The sequence below is a fragment of the Mizuhopecten yessoensis genome, unplaced genomic scaffold, assembly GCF_002113885.1.
Source record: "Mizuhopecten yessoensis strain PY_sf001 unplaced genomic scaffold, ASM211388v2 scaffold2329, whole genome shotgun sequence".
Lineage (NCBI taxonomy): Eukaryota > Metazoa > Mollusca > Bivalvia > Pectinida > Pectinidae > Mizuhopecten > Mizuhopecten yessoensis.
Genome location: NW_018404492.1, coordinates 5718394 through 5736073, shown reverse-complemented (window position 1 = coordinate 5736073; position 17680 = coordinate 5718394). Strand labels below are relative to the sequence as shown.

General features: G+C 38.0%; 2 protein-coding genes across 5 annotated transcripts in view; one reads left to right on the top strand and one right to left on the bottom strand.

Annotated features, from left to right (window-relative positions):
- The first annotated feature begins 88 nt into the window (after positions 1-88).
- Positions 89-3242, top strand: LOC110445737 (sialidase-like). Its single transcript, XM_021490516.1, has 3 exons — positions 89-164; positions 1203-1227; positions 1565-3242. The coding sequence occupies exons 1-3, from the start codon at positions 89-91 to the stop codon at positions 3240-3242; spliced, it is 1779 nt and encodes a 592-aa protein (XP_021346191.1).
- A 1011-nt stretch (positions 3243-4253) lies between these two features.
- Positions 4254-17680, bottom strand: part of LOC110445669 (tyrosine-protein kinase CSK-like) — a 39362-nt gene continuing 25935 nt past the window's right edge. For all 4 annotated transcript variants that reach the window (XM_021490400.1, XM_021490401.1, XM_021490398.1 and 1 more), the window contains exons 5-12: positions 16043-16262; positions 13225-13393; positions 11033-11135; positions 10032-10190; positions 9661-9760; positions 8648-8743; positions 7373-7459; positions 4254-6888 (exon numbers count right to left, since the gene is read on the bottom strand). In XM_021490400.1, the coding sequence (XP_021346075.1) occupies positions 6712-6888; positions 7373-7459; positions 8648-8743; positions 9661-9760; positions 10032-10190; positions 11033-11135; positions 13225-13393; positions 16043-16262 (1111 nt within the window). In that variant the 3' untranslated portion in view covers positions 4254-6711. The remainder of the gene's footprint in view (positions 6889-7372; positions 7460-8647; positions 8744-9660; positions 9761-10031; positions 10191-11032; positions 11136-13224; positions 13394-16042; positions 16263-17680) is intronic.

Here is a 17680-nt window from a genome sequence, read left to right as displayed (position 1 = left end):
GTCGGCTTCCTTTCCTTAACATCCCCACTAATTTTAGCTCAATGGCACTAGTGGAACTGGAGAAGAAGTTTAAAATGTGTTTTTTAAGATGGCGGCCATCTTGGATTTCGGAGAGACACGAAAAATAACAACACTTGGTCAGGACCATCTCAGGATCATTTCAGGCAAGTTTCAGCTCAATCCCACTGGTGGAACTTGAGATGAAGTTTAAAATGTTGAAAGTTTACGGACGACGACGGACGAAGCACGATGACTATTAGTCCCAATTATTCTGACATTTTATCGACTTTTTTCACATCGGTTTGTCGTCGATTAGCGTCAGAACTCCGGCCCTCTTAATATGCGGGAAATATGCAACCCGCCCCCAGAGCGCATTTCAAACTGTCACTTTCACACACATGTCGCACATGGATCGAAAGATCTATTCTTTATGCACTATGTGGTATCAATAACATGTTTCAAAGATCATAACGAAAAGTATTTTCCAACGTTTTCTATACCAACCCATGCATGTTTTTAATGGAAATTAGGCCATGAGCAATGTCACATGACTTGACGAGATCTCACGTTACCAAAGGTATTTCCCAACGTTATGACGTAGGCCGGCGAGATTTTACTCACGTGGCATTAGAAGGCGGGGCTATCAAAATACTAGAGTAAAACAGAGTAAGTTTGAAAAAATATGTTTTTGGTAATTGTATTGGTTGTTTGAGGCATGTTATGTATGTTCATCTTGTGCATAAAGAGTAGATCTTTCGATCCATGTGCGACATGTGTGTGAAAGTGACGATTTGTTTCTAAAATATATGTTTGAAGTTCGGGTCGCATATTTCCCGCATATTATAGAGGGCCGGAGTTCTGATGTTAATCGATGACAGACCGATGTGAAAAAAGTCGATAAAACGTCAGAATAATTCGGACTAGATGACTATAGGTCATGCCGACCCTTTGGGTCAGATGACCTAAAAAACTAAATTAGGTGGCTCGTAAATATCTGATCCTGTCCTGGGCCCTCTGGTTTCCCATCCTGTCACTTTGATGACAAGGGTACCGTTTAACACACACGGAGTATCTTTCACCCTGTTTATGAAACTGTCTCGTGAAGGGTTATCCCTATGACGAATAGAATGACAGGATCCATTTGCATACAATTTTCCTTAAATAAGAAGAGTTTTACTGTATTGTTTGCCTTAATTTAACAGATTTGTCACTGAACGAGGTGTCCAAGTACTTTTAGTCACAGGACACCAGTCGTCAATGGTAACAAAGGCCTACAGTTTGTAACATCGCAATCAGAGACAACTAAAATGATGTACATTAAGTAGTTTTTATTTGTATTATACATGTTATATTACATATAACAGATGTCATATTTACAAAACAAACATCAGCAGTTAAATGATGTAGTTTTATTATAACAAAGAATTACATTCAATTTGTGTGGTTACACTATGGTGATATGTCAGAACGTAACATAAAACTTTTGGCAGCTTAACAAAATGATAAAATACCATATTCCACCCATTCTATAATACACCTCCTCAACTGACATCCCAAAGTTCAGCGTTTCCCTGGGGGCCTGCACTCCCAGTCAGACCAAGGACTCCCTGGGGGCCTGCACTCCCAGCCAGACCAAGTACTCCCTGGGGGCCTGCACTCCCTGCCAGACCAAGTACTTCCTGGGGGCCTGCACTCCCAGCCAGATCAAGTGCTCCCTGGGGGCCTTCACTCCCAGCCAGACCAAGTCCTCCCGGGGGGCCTGCACGCCCAGCCAGACCAAGTACTCCCTGGGGGCCTGCACCCCCAGTCAGACCAAGTACTCCCTGGGGGCCTGCACGCCCAGCCAGACCAAGTACTCCCTGGGGGCCTGCACCCCCAGTCAGACCAAGTACTCCCTGGGGGCCTGCACGCCCAGCCAGACCAAGTACTCCCTGGGGGCCTGCACCCCCAGTCAGACCAAGTACTCCCTGGGGGCCTGCACTCCCAACCAGACCAAGTACTCCCTGGGGGCCTGCACTCCCTGTCAGACCAAGTACTTCCTGGGGGCCTGCACTCCCAGCCAGATCAAGTGCTCCCTGGGGGCCTTCACTCCCAGCCAGACCAAGTACTCCCTGGGGGCCTGCACCCCCAGTCAGACCAAGTACTCCCTGGGGGCCTGCACTCCCAGACAGACCAAGTACTCCCTGGGGGCCTGCACTCCCAACCAGACCAAGTACTCCCTGGGGGCCTGCACTCCCAACCAGACCAAGTACTCCCTGGGGGCCTGCACTCCCTGCCAGACCAAGTACTCCCTGGGGGCCTGCACTCCCAACCAGACCAAGTACTCCCTGGGGGCCTGCACTCCCAGACAGACCAAGTACTCCCTGGGGGCCTGCACTCCCAACCATACCAAGTACTCCCTGGGGGCCTGCACTCCCTGTCAGACCAAGTACTTCCTGGGGGCCTGCACTCCCAGCCAGATCAAGTGCTCCCTGGGGGCCTTCACTCCCAGCCAGACCAAGTACTCCCTGGGGGCCTGCACGCCCAGCCAGACCAAGTACTCCCTGGGGGCCTGCACCCCCAGCCAGACCAAGTACTCCCTGGGGGCCTGCCCTCCCAGCCAGACCAAGTACTCCCTGGGGGCCTGCACCCCCAGCCAGACCAAGTACTCCCTGGGGGCCTGCCCTCCCAGCCAGACCAAGTACTCCCTGGGGCCCTGCACTCCCAGCCAGACCAAGTACTCCCTGGCGGCCTGCACTCCCAGCCAGACCAAGTACTCCCTGGCGGCCTGCACTCCCAGCCAGACCAAGTACTCCCTGGGGCCTGCACTCCCAGTCAGACCAAGGACTCCCTGGGGGCCTGCACTCCCAGTCAGACCAAGTACTCCCTGGGGGCCTGCACGCCCAGCCAGACCAAGTACTCCCTGGGGGCCTGCACCCCCAGTCAGACCAAGTACTCCCTGGGGGCCTGCACTCCCAGACAGACCAAGTACTCCCTGGGGGCCTGCACTCCCAGACAGACCAAGTACTCCCTGGGGGCCTGCACTCCCAGCCAGACCAAGTACTAATCAACTTGGGAGGGAATTTAGTATTACCTTCGGCGTTGAATGCCAGCCCAATGATTGTTCACCCAAAAAGGCCAAGTACCCATTTGGAGGCCAGGAATTAATTTGGAAAGTTGAAGGTCTTAACTTAAGGCCATGTATCCGTCTTGAAAAATTCAATAAGTCTGAAGCCTGTCGGAGGTATTACTACCAGGGGTAAGATGTTTGTCCCAGCACTATCCACCTCGTTCCACACACACATCATTCTCAAACCTATAAATAGTCCCAGGGAAATCAACAAGGGATGCCAGGAGGAAAATGGTTGTGTTTACTCTTGAAACGGTAATTGTGTTGATATTAATTTGATTGTTTAGTTGGTTAAACAAACCTACACATTTGTTTGTTACTTGAACAAGTATGGTCATGGATAAATACAAATAAAATATTTCTGTGAGGAAACCACGTATAGGAGTGCTGAACATACAGATTTGTGACATATTTCCGCCTACAAACGATACATAAAAGCAGATCACTGGACTTTCTTTTCTAATAATTTATTCCTGATAATTTTTCAATGAAATTGTTTTATATTCCCTAATCTATTTCACTTTAATATCATAGCGATCTTATCCATCATAAAGCCGATGTGATCACCTGTCACCAAGGGTAGCTGACACGACATCAGCCAAGTAATTATAATCTTTTTCTCCTTAGATATATATATGATAGATAATTTCATTTGGTAAGAAGAAACCCATGTAATGATGAATTTAAACTATCTGAACTTAGTAAACATATCCATTAATAATTCCAACAGTACATCATGAAATTTCTAACTAGTCACATTAAATACGGCTAAATTGGTTTATAATTGTATACAAAAGTGTACTTATGAATGATTACTTTGGACCTAAATGTTACCATAAAATAATGGACTGGTCCATATTTGGTCAGTTTTCTTTCTCCATTTATGCTCTATAAGTAAGGTGTACATCAGTTGGGTGGAAAATTCTACAAAACACAAAGTAGCCACACCTACACATGGAGAACTAGGTGTCACGAAGTAGCCACACCTACACATGGAGAACTAGGTGACAAGGAGTAGCCACACCCACACATGGAGAACTAGGTGTCACGAAGTAGCCACACCTACACATGGAGAACTAGGTGTCACGAAGTAGCCACACCTACCCATGGAGAACTAGGTGTCACGAAGTAGCCACACCTACACATGGAGAACTAGATGTAATGAAGTAGCCACACCCACACATGGAGAACTAGGTGTAATGAAGTAGCCACACCCACACATGGAGAACTAGGTGTCACGAAGTAGCTAGTCACACCCACACACAAGCAAATAAACCAATCTTAATCTGAATACACATACAGTTTACCACCAAAACATCTGATATCATTGTCTATAAAAATAATATATATATCAAACTTCATGTGTTTTGTCATAATTTGTTCACAAAATTTTGCCACTTTTCAACACCATATCGACTACATGAGTCACATACAATTGTCACAAAATGCCATAAATTAGGTCTCGACACACTATCACCTCATCCAATTATCTCAACGAAGGATTTTTACAAAGCATAGCTGTTTCGCATAATCTATAAATGTATTGTGAAGGCCATGCAGAACTATTTTGAGATTTAAAGGACAAGATAGAATGCCCGGTTTTCCCATACAAGCATCAAATTCCGTTTAATTTCACGTTTGATAAACATTCCAAACAGAATAAATCATGATTTTATGAATATATCAAGATGGGACTACAAATTTTGATATTGAACATACAGCATAATACTAATTGGTGAAATACACAAATTAAGTTGGTCATTCAATTAAATATTTAGTATTTTGTTTCCTTGGATGATCTATAAGATGTCTACTATATTAAAGTTGTAATCATAAAACATGTAAATGAAATACTACCCATATTGACATTCCAAATAAAACAGCTGTTGTAAGAAAATAATTGGTACAAGGACCAATTAATCTTGTTTTCCACGTGTTCTTCTTTTAGTAGGAACCTCATGAATCATTAAAACACATTATTTTACTGGTGTCCTATAGATCTCTTGGGACCATAGAGCTGATTTCATTGAAAACAACACAAAAAGAGTTCGACATAAATATAGCTGACGAGGAAGCAAGCCTTGCTATTTGTAAGCTAGCTCACCTTCAGACGATCACTTTGACTTCAAAAGGCCACCAGGTCACGGGGATAATTGGGTTAAACTACAGTACAAGATGAATTACAAAAAAGCATTGAGTGACAATATAAATAAGGAAACCAATGTCATACGAAAACATATGCATATTTCTAGATATAATAAGCTAAATCGCAAAAAAATATATATACATATATATATGTTAGAAATGAATTGAAAAAAAGCAATAGTACAAATTTTCCCCAATCTTTATACGACAGCTGTACGAGACATGCAAAAAGGATTTGTACAGTAATTTGCACTATTTCTACACCCTAAAATCACAGATTTCATTCTCTCTATAACCGGTACAAAACTATAGGCACAAGACCTGAACGTCACATTAAATCAGTATTTTCTTTCTCACGTACACACAGAATGATTTATGAGATTTAAGAATTTATTGTTTGCAATTGCGAGATGGAGTATTTGGAGTAACGAATTTCGGTACATTTTGACCTGGTTATTTCAGATTTAAAGTGTTTAGAAAAACTTCAAAACATTTTAATGTTTAGGGATCATATTTTCACATAAACCAAGAGGATAATCTTTTTCTGAATATAGGTGACCATATGGTAATTAAGCTATATAAACACAGTTCCATTAATGTACACATATGTAAAAACATACATATGAAAATGCATATGTAATTTGTGTAAAAAATTAACTGCTGTATTATCAGTCTTTAGAAATACAGCATTACAGATCTCCCTTATCGCTGCATGCTACAGACAAGCTAGCATTTCAGATAGTGAACTACTGGTGGAATGTTTCATTCTTGCACGATTCCATGTTTTATTTTTACTGACCAATACCAAATTTGCAAGGAAAATCGGCTAATTTTTCTTTTTTCCCCAATAAATTGAAAATAAAAGTTATTACTTAGTGTGTCAATTTTGAGACATGAAATCTTATATCCATCTTGAATTCTTATAGAACTTTAAACATCTGACAATATTATGCCATATTCATGAAAATTGAAGTAAAAAGTTCAGACGTAAGGGAGACAAATTGGTTTGTTCTCTTTACATCTATAGCATGTGAAACAGTAATGTAACAGACACATGCTAATCTAAAAGTTCCAAGTACATCTACAGCATATGTGAAAAAAGAAAATCTGTCCGCGCCAGTTTTCAAATACTTGAAATAGTTCCACAGTGGAATGCAGCCTTTCACAGTCTAGAATCTCATCATTGGGTACATAGACCATGTATACACATACATTGCTATTACGGACAAAAACAATAACTGACATTATACATCACGGTATAGGAAGGCAATGTGGTACTCTTCTCTCCTGTCCACTGCAAACAGTGAAAATAATACATATCCTAATGTTAAGGAGACATGTAGGCAGACTGCAGTAGGCACGGACTGTAGCAGACAGGTGGTTTGAATGATTAAATCTCTTATTGTCCTACACACAGCTCGTCCCAGAAACCCTTGATTCTTGCACTATGGTGTTTGCTATACGGTTGTGGATCTCAAATTGTTCAGTTTGTCTAGAACTTCCTTGAATGTTGGTCGATTGGCGCCAACAAGCTCCCAAGAGCTGAGCATGATTGTGTAGATTTCCTTAGGACAGCCTTCTGGGGCCTCCATCCTGTATCCACGCTCCACGTGGGCCACCACGTCTGCTAACGGCTGTAACACATACACAAACACATCTTAACAAGCTACATACAGACATCAATATCAATCAAATATGTGTTGTAGTTTGGTTGCAATGTTCACTCATATTGATAGGCTGCTTCACTGAATTTTCATCATTTTATTTTTATTACCAGTACAATTTTTGTAAAGGTGAAAATAATTAACTATTTTCACTATGTCTTCCTTTTTTCTAGTTCTTCATTTTTTCTTATTCCGTCTTTTCGTATTGCAGAGTTATCTGCTCTTGTGAGCAGGTATTGATTGTTACGCCATTAGTTTGTGTGAGAAAATTAAGTCGTTTTCTCAAAAATGTATGACGTTACTCTCACAAACAAATAACGAAACAATCTATACCTGCTCACTCACAAGAGCAGATAACTCTGCAATGCGAAAAGACGGAATTGGTACATATGTAACACAAGTATTTACAATTCTAGGACAATAAGGTACTCTGTCCAGTGACACCAATACTTACAATTCTAGGATATGGTACTCTTCCAAAAGAATAGATCTCCCATATTAATACACCAAAACTCCACATATCAGATTTACTGGAAAAATCCTGTACACAAAGGAATGGCAAAATCAGGACCAAAGCATACACACCAATCTACACACTTTTTGTCTTCATAATGAAAAGTCAACTTAATTTTTTTTGACTACCAGGGCAGGTCATCAAACTGGCTCCTACAATTACCCCCATAAAGAGACCACTTGTGTTAAGTGACCATTTTTAATGCTCCAAATTGTAGTGATTTCAATTTGAATTGATCCTGTTTTAAAAAACCACCTGCATAAAAAGACCACTTTTTTGTATTCCAGAGAGTGGTCGCTTGATAATGGTGTGACTTCTTTAAACATTTAGAAAATGCAGGGCCTAATATCAGTTATATTATGAGGTGCATATTCAAAGTTATCACTCCCTATATTTCTGCAAGTGAATATAATTACATCAAGATTTTTGCACTATTTTTAATGAACAGAATCCGTACAGGAAATAATCAACGAACAAATCATTCTGTTTTTGTTTTTTAGAAATAAAACAATGCTGAAAAAAGAAAAAAAATATATATGAAAATAACAAATACAAATTTGAAGTTCTGCTATGGTTTAATATGTAACATATTTAATATTTAGGAAAGTCTACATGTATGTAAGTGACACAAGCCTTGCTCTCCATGTCAGTGGATATTCTCATAAATCTTTTTGTACAACAAGAGGCCCATGGGCCTTAACGGTCACCTGAGTCCTTCAGTATTTATTTTTGTTGTTGAAATATGTACCAATTTGAGTAAAAAATAGTTAAGTATAATGTTAACTTAACTTTGTCAGGACCATGAGCTGATCATTCCTAGACCGATTTTCAGTGAGATCAGCCTATTAGAACTTGTTTTTAAGTTTGAAATAGTTATTTACAAAATAGCGGCCATGGCAGCCAAAGTTTCAGTTCAATCGGCCAAGTAGAACTTTACTTTAAGTTTGAAATAGTTTTTCAAAATGGCGGCTGTGGCGGCCATATTGGATTTCTGATCGACCCGAAAAATAACAACACTTTGTCAGGACCATGAGGCGATCATTCCTACCAACTTTCAGTTCAATCGGCCCAGCAGAACTTGACTTTAAGTTTGAAATGTAAAATGTAAACGGACGACGGACGAAAATGGATAGCAATAGGTCACTTGAGCTAAAGCTCAGGTGACCTAAAAAAAAGTTAAATCCATAACTACAGATATAGACTAGGCTTGCTTACATTGTCTCTCAGAGCTTCAGGTGCCGTCCACTTAATTGGAAACTTTCCCCCTTCTTGTGAGTAATCTCCATGCTTGGCCAGACCAAAGTCTGATACCTATATAAAACAGAAAATAGGTAAAATGTCACAGATAGGCAAATTATCAAATTATCCAACAAAACAATTTCAAAACAAACTGTTTGTATAGAAACCCTTTCTGAATGTTTGTGTTTGTGTGGAAAAAACATTTCTGAACATTTGTTTGAAAAACATGTTTTCTGAATGAGTTACTTTTCAATGTTTGTGAAGAAAAGTTGTTTTTAAATGTTCATGGGGAAAAAAATTGCTTTCTAAATATCTCTCTAAGTCATTTTATAATCCATTATCTGGAAAAGCTTAGCTATGAATGCTTTGGTGTAAACTCATGTTACCAAACACTACTCATAAAAGAATGAAAAGTATCCAAAGTAGTCTGAAGTCTGACTGTCGTTTAGACTGAGGTTATCCACAGTGAGTAAATACATGGTAATGTTATTTGTCAGGTTTTACTTCAGCGACTTTGAACATTCCCGTGACATGAAAGCATCATCTGTGTAAGTTGATGTAACCATTTTGTTGCTTTTTTAGTTTGGCACTTTTCCTAGCTCTACTGATATTATGTTGATGATTAACATACAGCACTTGTATATCGTTTCTAATTCTTAAAGTACAATCATTTATTTGAATGATAGTGTTCGTTCTTGAGGATGTCAATAAATCGATCATATCAATAAATCCTGGAACACACACAAAAAGTCAGCCAATCCTTTTTATCAAATAACTGCAGAAACTGAAGAATATAATGCTAAAATAGGCCCCACTGTACATTATTCAAATTCTAAATCTGATGCACAATGTGCATGTAGTGTATATTCATCTTCACCTTAATCAAAGATGAAATAAAGGATTTCAGTATCTGTTAGAAGTTATCCACCTAACCGGCCCGGGCCTCTGAGGGATGCTCCTCATCGTACCAGTCAAAGACCTTCACCTACCTTAGCTGTATTGCTTTCGTTCACCAACACATTCCTGGCAGCTAAATCTCTGTGTACTAGGTTCTTACTCTCTAAATACTGCATAGCTGAACAGGTGTCTCTGTAAGTAAAGGGAGGTAACACATCATCACAGCAATTCAAAGTTGCATCTTCATAGGTAAGGGGAGATAACACTAGTAAAGCAGTTTAGTAAGGGCAATGTATAACACTAGAATATGCAGATTTTCAGTAATTTTTAATTTGGCCATATTATAAATTGACAATGCTTTTATTCTTGAAGAACTTTTCCTGACTACTGTACTATGTTTTTGAAAAAATTTGAGTGTTATTTGCTGACTCAATATATCAATATAGACCATACATATACTTACGTGGTAAAGTCAATTTGGTCCTTCTTTGTAATTACACTTCTGCCACGAGACCGTAGGTATTCCACTAGATTCCCCTTTCCCATAAATTCTGTTACAATCAAAATATTTTCTCCTAAAACAACTCCAATCAACTGGACCAGGTTTGGATGTCGTAGTGATCTGCAAAATAAAAACGTAGAAAATATATTCCTCACCATCGCCATGAGTACATCACATGACTGAGGGTACTAGCACTATCATGTTGTTTCTGACATGTATAAGAGGATGTTCTTAGTTTCTTGATTAATAACAATTATTTTTCACAAGTGGGGTCACAAAAAAAAGAAAACAAAAAATACTCAACCCATGAGTGAAATAAAACTTACCATTCATCCAGAAGTTAAGAATATTTTATTTATAAGGTTTTTCTATTTATAGTCTGGGTTTCTGTGAACGGATTAGTCCATTTCACACCGAAAAATAGTGAGGTAAGGAGTGCTATATTGCAATGTCTAAGTAAGAAAATGTCAAGGATATGGTAGCTTCACAATTGACGATGCTATATAGATATAAATATAAACTTTATTTATTTTACAACAATTATGAAACAAGTTATTTCAACCTATATTATTTGCTTTTGTTGGCCCGGATATAAGAGCGAGGGGGGTCTTAGTGTGGGAGGAAACTGGAGTACCCGGAGAAAACCCACATGGTCAGGCAGGTGACCCTAACCTTTTCACGTCAAATCGGGGAATCGAACCCCTGCCGCCTTGGTGAAAGGCAAGTGCGCTATCCACTGCACCACCTGATGATGCTATTGTTTACACTAAACCTGTCTCTGTAATTTATCGGTTCAATGAGAAAATAACAAACAATATAATTTTCATTTTCTCTGTTTAACCTTATACATAGCTTCCTAAGGCAGATGCTTATGCTGTGACTTAACCTAAGAAGGCCAATATCCATGTCATAACTGAAACTTCTTCAAAGAAAGAAGAAGGAAGAAGGACGCAGATACTTACGTCATTACAGACGCTTCCTTTAAGAAAGCCTGTGCAGCATTGTCCTGTTTCTTGAGCTGTTTTATTGCTACCTGTTGGTGTTTGTATTCACCCTTACACACATCTGAAATCACATGTTAGAGTAGCTGTAGTAAACCCTTACACCCATCTGAAATCACACGTTAGAGTAGTTGTAAGGAAACCCTTACACACATCTGAAATCACACGGTATAGAAGCTGTAGTTAACCCTTCCACACATCTGAAATCACACGTTAGAGTAGCTGTAGTAAACCCTTTCACATATCTTAAATCACACGTTAGAGTAGCTGTAGTAAACCCTTTCACATATCTTAAATCACACGTTAGAGTAGCTGTAGTAAACCCTTACACACAACTGAAATCACACGTTAGAGTAGCTGTAGTAAACCCTTTCACATATCTTAAATCACACGTTAGAGTAGCTGTAGTAAACCCTTTCACATATCTTAAATCACACGTTAGAGTAGCTGTAGTAAACCCTTTCACATATCTTAAATCACACGTTAGAGTAGCTGTAGTAAACACTTACACACATCTGAAATCACATGTTAGAGTAGCTGTAGTAAACCCTTACACAGATCTGAAATCACACGTTAGAGTAGCTGTAGTAACCCCTTACACACATCTGAAATCACATGTTAGAGTAGCGGTAGTAAACCCTTACACACATCTGAAATCACACGTTAGAGTAGCTGTCGTAAACCCTTACACACATCTGAAATCACACGGTATAGAAGCTGTAGTTAACCCTTCCACACATCTGAAATCACACGTTAGAGTAGCTGTAGTAAACCCTTACACACATCTGGAATCACACGTTAGAGTAGTTGTAAGTAAACCCTTACACACATCTGTAATCACATGTTAGAGTAGCTGTAGTAAACCCTTACACCCATCTGAAATCACACGTTAGAGTAGTTGTGAGTAAACCCTTACACACATCTGAAATCACACATTAGAGTAGCTGTAGTAAACCCTTACACACAACTGAAATCACACGTTAGAGTAGCTGTAGTAAACCCTTACACACATCTGGAATCACACGTTAGAGTAGTTGTAAGTAAACCCTTACACACATCTGTAATCACATGTTAGAGTAGCTGTAGTAAACCCTTACACACAACTGAAATCACACGTTAGAGTAGCTGTAGTAAACCCTTTCACATATCTTAAATCACACGTTAGAGTAGCTGTAGTAAACCCTTTCACATATCTGAAATCACACGTTAGAGTAGCTGTAGTAAACCCTTTCACATATCTTAAATCACACGTTAGAGTAGCTGTAGTAAACCCTTACACCCATCTGAAATCACACGTTAGAGTAGTTGTAAGTAAACCCTTACACACATCGGAAATCACATGTTAGAGTAGCTGTAGTAAACAATTACACAGATCACCCATATAAAGTACTTTAGTATAATACACGTATGAAATCACCTAAAAAATAGCTGTAGTTCACTGTCACACAGATCAGAAATACATATAAAGTAGTAAAATTTACATTGCATGAACATGTTTCCAACCATGTGTCATGACTTACATTACAAAAATCAAGCGAATTAGTTGTCGAATCTTCTATGATATTGCTTTTCAGTGCAGCGGCCAGTATTGACAGCTTTCAAGCATGTGTAATATTCTTCATTTTGCCCTCTTGTAATCATAAATACCATTATAGTTCATATCGCATAGTTACGAAAATGTGGATAAGTACGTACACACATTCAACGAAACATTAAAGGCATGACACATGGTTTGAAACATGTAAATGCAATGTAAATTTTACATTTCCATATACGTGTATGCGCAATCTTAAGTTGACAATGCGCGCAAACAACAAGTCTCCGAAAAAGATACAATGTTGTACACTGCTTCTGAAATCAAGGACGACAACGACCTCAAACGTTCTATCGACCAATCTATGAGCCAGATGCAGTGAGTGACACGCTGAAACAATCGTTCGGTTTGTGGGCGTGTTCTTTTTGAACACGGCTTGTTGACGCCATGACGATTTTGATTGTAAAGCAACATAAAAAGTACATAAAGTAGCAGTATTTCACCCGTACACACATCTTAAAATCTTGATTAAAGCAGCTGTATTACATATTTGTCAAATAGCATATTAATAAGCACTAGGGTTTTCTTATATAAGGATTTTCAAAAACAATCGTGATACCTCCAAATTCACCCTTCCCTATGGACTCTCCTACTTCAAGGTCTCGTTCGTGAATTACCCAGCCACCACTCTCGAAGTCCTGGACGGACACCATGGAAAAACTAGAGCCTTTCTTCTGCAGGGGACGTATCAGCCGGATACACAGACCGTCAGCATCCTTAGAGTAATGCTGAAGAATGGGACACAGTATTAACCTTAGGTCTGATGCAAATATCTTTGACAATGATAATCCATGAGGTTCTAGTACATGGTTTGATTAGAAAGCAAAATAATTTAAAATCTGAGTAAAGAAAATCTTGAAAATTATAGATTGTATTGTAAGAGATATTAAGAAGCTGGTTAATTTAACACATTATTTTCTTACTAATTCTAATCTACTGAGTTAGAAGACATTTTAAGTTTGAAAGAATTAAAGCTGTTTTTAACAAAAATAATGACAATGACATTAAAAATACAATCTATATAATTTACAATATTTAATGACACAGAAAAAGAATTGCCATATCAAATCTGGTGGATTACATGACATATCGTCCAAGCTGATAAACTGTGAACTTTTGTTTATATATAAACAACAACTATAAGCAATTTAGTGATGACACGTAACGGACACAAAGACAAAGTTGTGAAGCACTACCCATAACCAGAACTGTGGCCCCATATACATACTCGCACTGCCTCTAACATGCACATTACACCCCGCCAACGATACTATCTACTCATGTACCTTAGTGCTATACACCTGTTTACTATTTTTTCTCTCCCTTTTCTCAGTGTCCTTAGTTTTTGATAGCAAGGTGTGTTTGATGCTGAATCGGTTTTTCCTGTTTACCTTATCAATTCAATTTCACAGCTTTTAGCTTACCGTGATAGGGTGACTTTTAATTAGAAATTACAGAACTGTTTCTTTTACGTTACTCTTGAAGTAACTGAGTTGAAACTGAATTCAAATTAACTAATTAACATAACTTTGGTTCATTAATTAAAAATATCAAAGAATTCTTATCTCGTTTGATAATTTCCCTCTACAGAAAAGTCAAAAACTTATAAAATTGATGAGGTTGTTTGAAGGGGGATTTTACATATAAAATACGTCAGCGATATCAGTATACATAGATGAGGCCAGCTAAAGGACATATATCTATTCACTAACACATACAGAGGAGGCTTTTTAAAGGGAAACACATCCCATGATCTGATCACAAAATAGAGGAGGCCACTCAAGGAGAAACATATATTGGTACAGAGGACATTTAAGTAGCAATATATCTAGGCACAAAACAGAGGAGGCCACTTCAGGAAATACAAATGGGTACAACAATAGAGGCCAGTTAAGGGGTAATACATATTTGTATCAAAATATAGGCCACTTATTTAGGGTAAATTACATTTGGGTACCAAAATCAAAGTGATCATTTAAAGGGAACTATATCTGGATACCAAATGGAGGATGCCACTTTTGGGGGGAGATTTACATCTGCATATCAAAATAAAGGGGCCATGGAATGGAGTTACATCCCGACAGCAGCACTGTGGAGGCCATTTGAGGGTGAAAATATAGGGGTAGCAAAAAAGAGTACGCTACGTAAGGGAATACATATAGGTATAAAAGTAAAGGATGCCATTTAACGGGGAAATACATCTCGACAACTAGAAAAAGTTTATGAAACATACATAGGCCCCTGCTCCCTACTTGATGGAAATGGAGGTAAAACCAAATTAAGTGAAGCAAACTACCAGCAGATCACAATGACCTAAGATGTATATATTGTGTAGTACTCCTGGAGATGTATTGAGATATATAGGAAGTTTGAACTTTGATGACTACTGGACTATTACAATAGAAACGGTGCAAAACCCAAAGTCTAGTCCTTACCCACATACACTGTATTCAGTTTTATGATAGTTGGATTTCCAGAATTAGAGTTAGGGAGCTAAATGCAAAATCAAACCAGAATGTCGTACAAACAGATGGACTGAAGGAAAAGGCAAATGATTAATACCCTTCCACTATGCGACAGAGGCCAAAAACAAAGGAGGCCATTTAAAGGTATACATATCTGGACAGTAAAACAGAGGAGGCCATTTAAAGGTATACATATCTGGACAGTAAAACACGGGAGGCTATCTAAGGGGCATCACCACACATAAGGCTAGCTAAGACTATGGCAGCTTCAAGACATCTAGAGACGGAGCTATCTTAGACGCATTCAGATTGTGTTAGTATCTAACTATATATATGATAAACAAACCTACTCTAAATCATACAATGTCAATATTCATGAACTAAATCATTAATCTTCTACTAATAGTATAGATATACATCATGATTCCATTCCTGGTTTACGAAATGTGAATCAAACTGATACGTATTCAACTTGGATATCATTTTGTAAACTTAACACGGCAATGAAACTTTAAAAAATTTGACATTAATTACAAAATAATAAATTGTAATTAGTCATAAATCAATCATGTAACATACGGAAATGTAGAAGTGCTTTATGATGCAATGTTTGCCTAAAAATATACATATATATATATATTTAGACACAATTATGTGACATCACTTAAGCACAATTGACAACTAAATTCTAGGAAAACTAATGCAAGAGTAACATTTAAAAAATACATTAAAGAAAAGTTGTTGTTTTTTAAATTTTCTGGGGAAAATCCTATACACCAATATACACATATTTTTTTTTATCTACAGCACAAAAACATGTTGATGGAAAGGTCCAAGTAAACCTGAACATGTTAAGTACAGTAGGATGTTTAATAGCAAAACACATAGTAAGAATGAAGATGGTATATGTACCTCCACAAGTTGTGTAAGATTTTCAAAATACGATTCTTCATCTATGGTCATCTTGTTATGACTGTAAATTATGCGATAATGTTCCACTTTGGACTTATGACACACACTAAGTGTGAAATCGCCTGGGTAATTCACACTCTCGCGCACAAGAAATAGTCCGTCTTCAGGAGGCACAAGTAATTCCTCCGCCTTTTCTCGTTTTATTTTCCCGTGGAACCATCTACAAAGAACAAAATAGGATCATGCAACATGCATTTCCATAACAACGAATGCAACATAAGACATGGATACTATAGCAGCTATAAAAGATACGTGACTGCAACGGAGAAATATCGTGTGAACATCTATAGTGTTAGTGCAATGGCAGTATTCCTACAGGAACCGAGTTCAACATTTACTCTACACAAGCCTTGTACACTTACCAGCTACACAACCCATATTCTCGATATTGCTATATTAATATTGGGGACCAATATTCTACAATAATGTCATATTGAGCTGAACTGAAACAATTGTCTTTTCCATATAAAATAGTATCTTTGAGAAAAAAATACACCAAAATGGTAGTTGAAAGGTATTATTTATTTCTGATGAAAATTTTGTAAATATAAGTTTTATGGTAAGGTAATTTTTAAAATCGAATGCTCCTTTACCTGAAATATATACATCTTGATGATGCCTGTGATTATGTTGAGGACAATAAGCTTTACCCTAGATGGATGTTGGAGGAGTTATACAAATGAATGGGTATTTAAAGTTGAACTCAGCATCTCTGTAGATACTGTACGAATCACCTGTTTGGATACAGCAATGTCAGTCAAAAGGCTTTGGATATCACAAATGTCCACCTTAAAATGTGTGCCCCACTGCAGTAAGACATTTGACATCACTGATACACACGTATAACCAAATCAACGATTGTTTGTAATATGTTTGTGTAATGGTTCATAAGTTACAGTTTTGACTTCGGGAAAGGTTTCCTTCCCCCATTTTATTCTGTAAAACCCTGGGTTAGTGTGATATTGAAACCCCTGTTAACTGACATGCTAAAAGTGATTTTACGTATATTTCATTGTACTCGTACTGAAAACATAAAATGGCTGCTTTGTTAATCTGACAAATTCTTGTACATAATCCCTTGTAAGCAATTGATAAAAAAATAATAATTTCAATCTGATTTAATTTGGTTTCCAATTACCTTCACAAACTAATACCTTTGTTTTACTGTTCCGTCTTGTTACTGATTAGCCTAAATATAACACACAATAACACAGAATTGTGTACATTAATTTACCTTTTATAATACAAATCAGCCATTTGTATTTCACATATTCAAGTGTACCAGCATACATAATATGGACTTTAAGTACTAGACTACAATACCAAACACTATGGGAATGCTTGTCAGCAGTACAGGGTTCCCAGGTCAAGCTCATTACGTTGTACTTATTTTTAATTTGTCAATGTTTTTCACTTCATTTGTGTAATTCAGATTTTAATCTAGATCAAAATTAAGACAAAGGTTTGAATTCCAAGTGATCAGTGTATTTTTCCTAATTTTGTTTTCTATTTTAATTATGGAATTCAAATTTTAATGCAGACCAAAATTAAGACAAACATTTGGTGAACTCATTCACC

Excerpts from the sequence above, each read along its gene's own strand:
- LOC110445737 (XM_021490516.1), top strand. The coding sequence starts at position 89 with ATGGCGGCCATCTTGGATTTCGGAGAGACACGAAAAATAACAACACTT. Across the intron at positions 165-1,202 it reads CCATCTCAGGATCATTTCAG|ATTTGTCACTGAACGAGGTG; the intron begins GCAAGTTTCAGC and ends TTAATTTAACAG. Across the intron at positions 1,228-1,564 it reads TCACTGAACGAGGTGTCCAA|CGTTTCCCTGGGGGCCTGCA; the intron begins GTACTTTTAGTC and ends CCCAAAGTTCAG.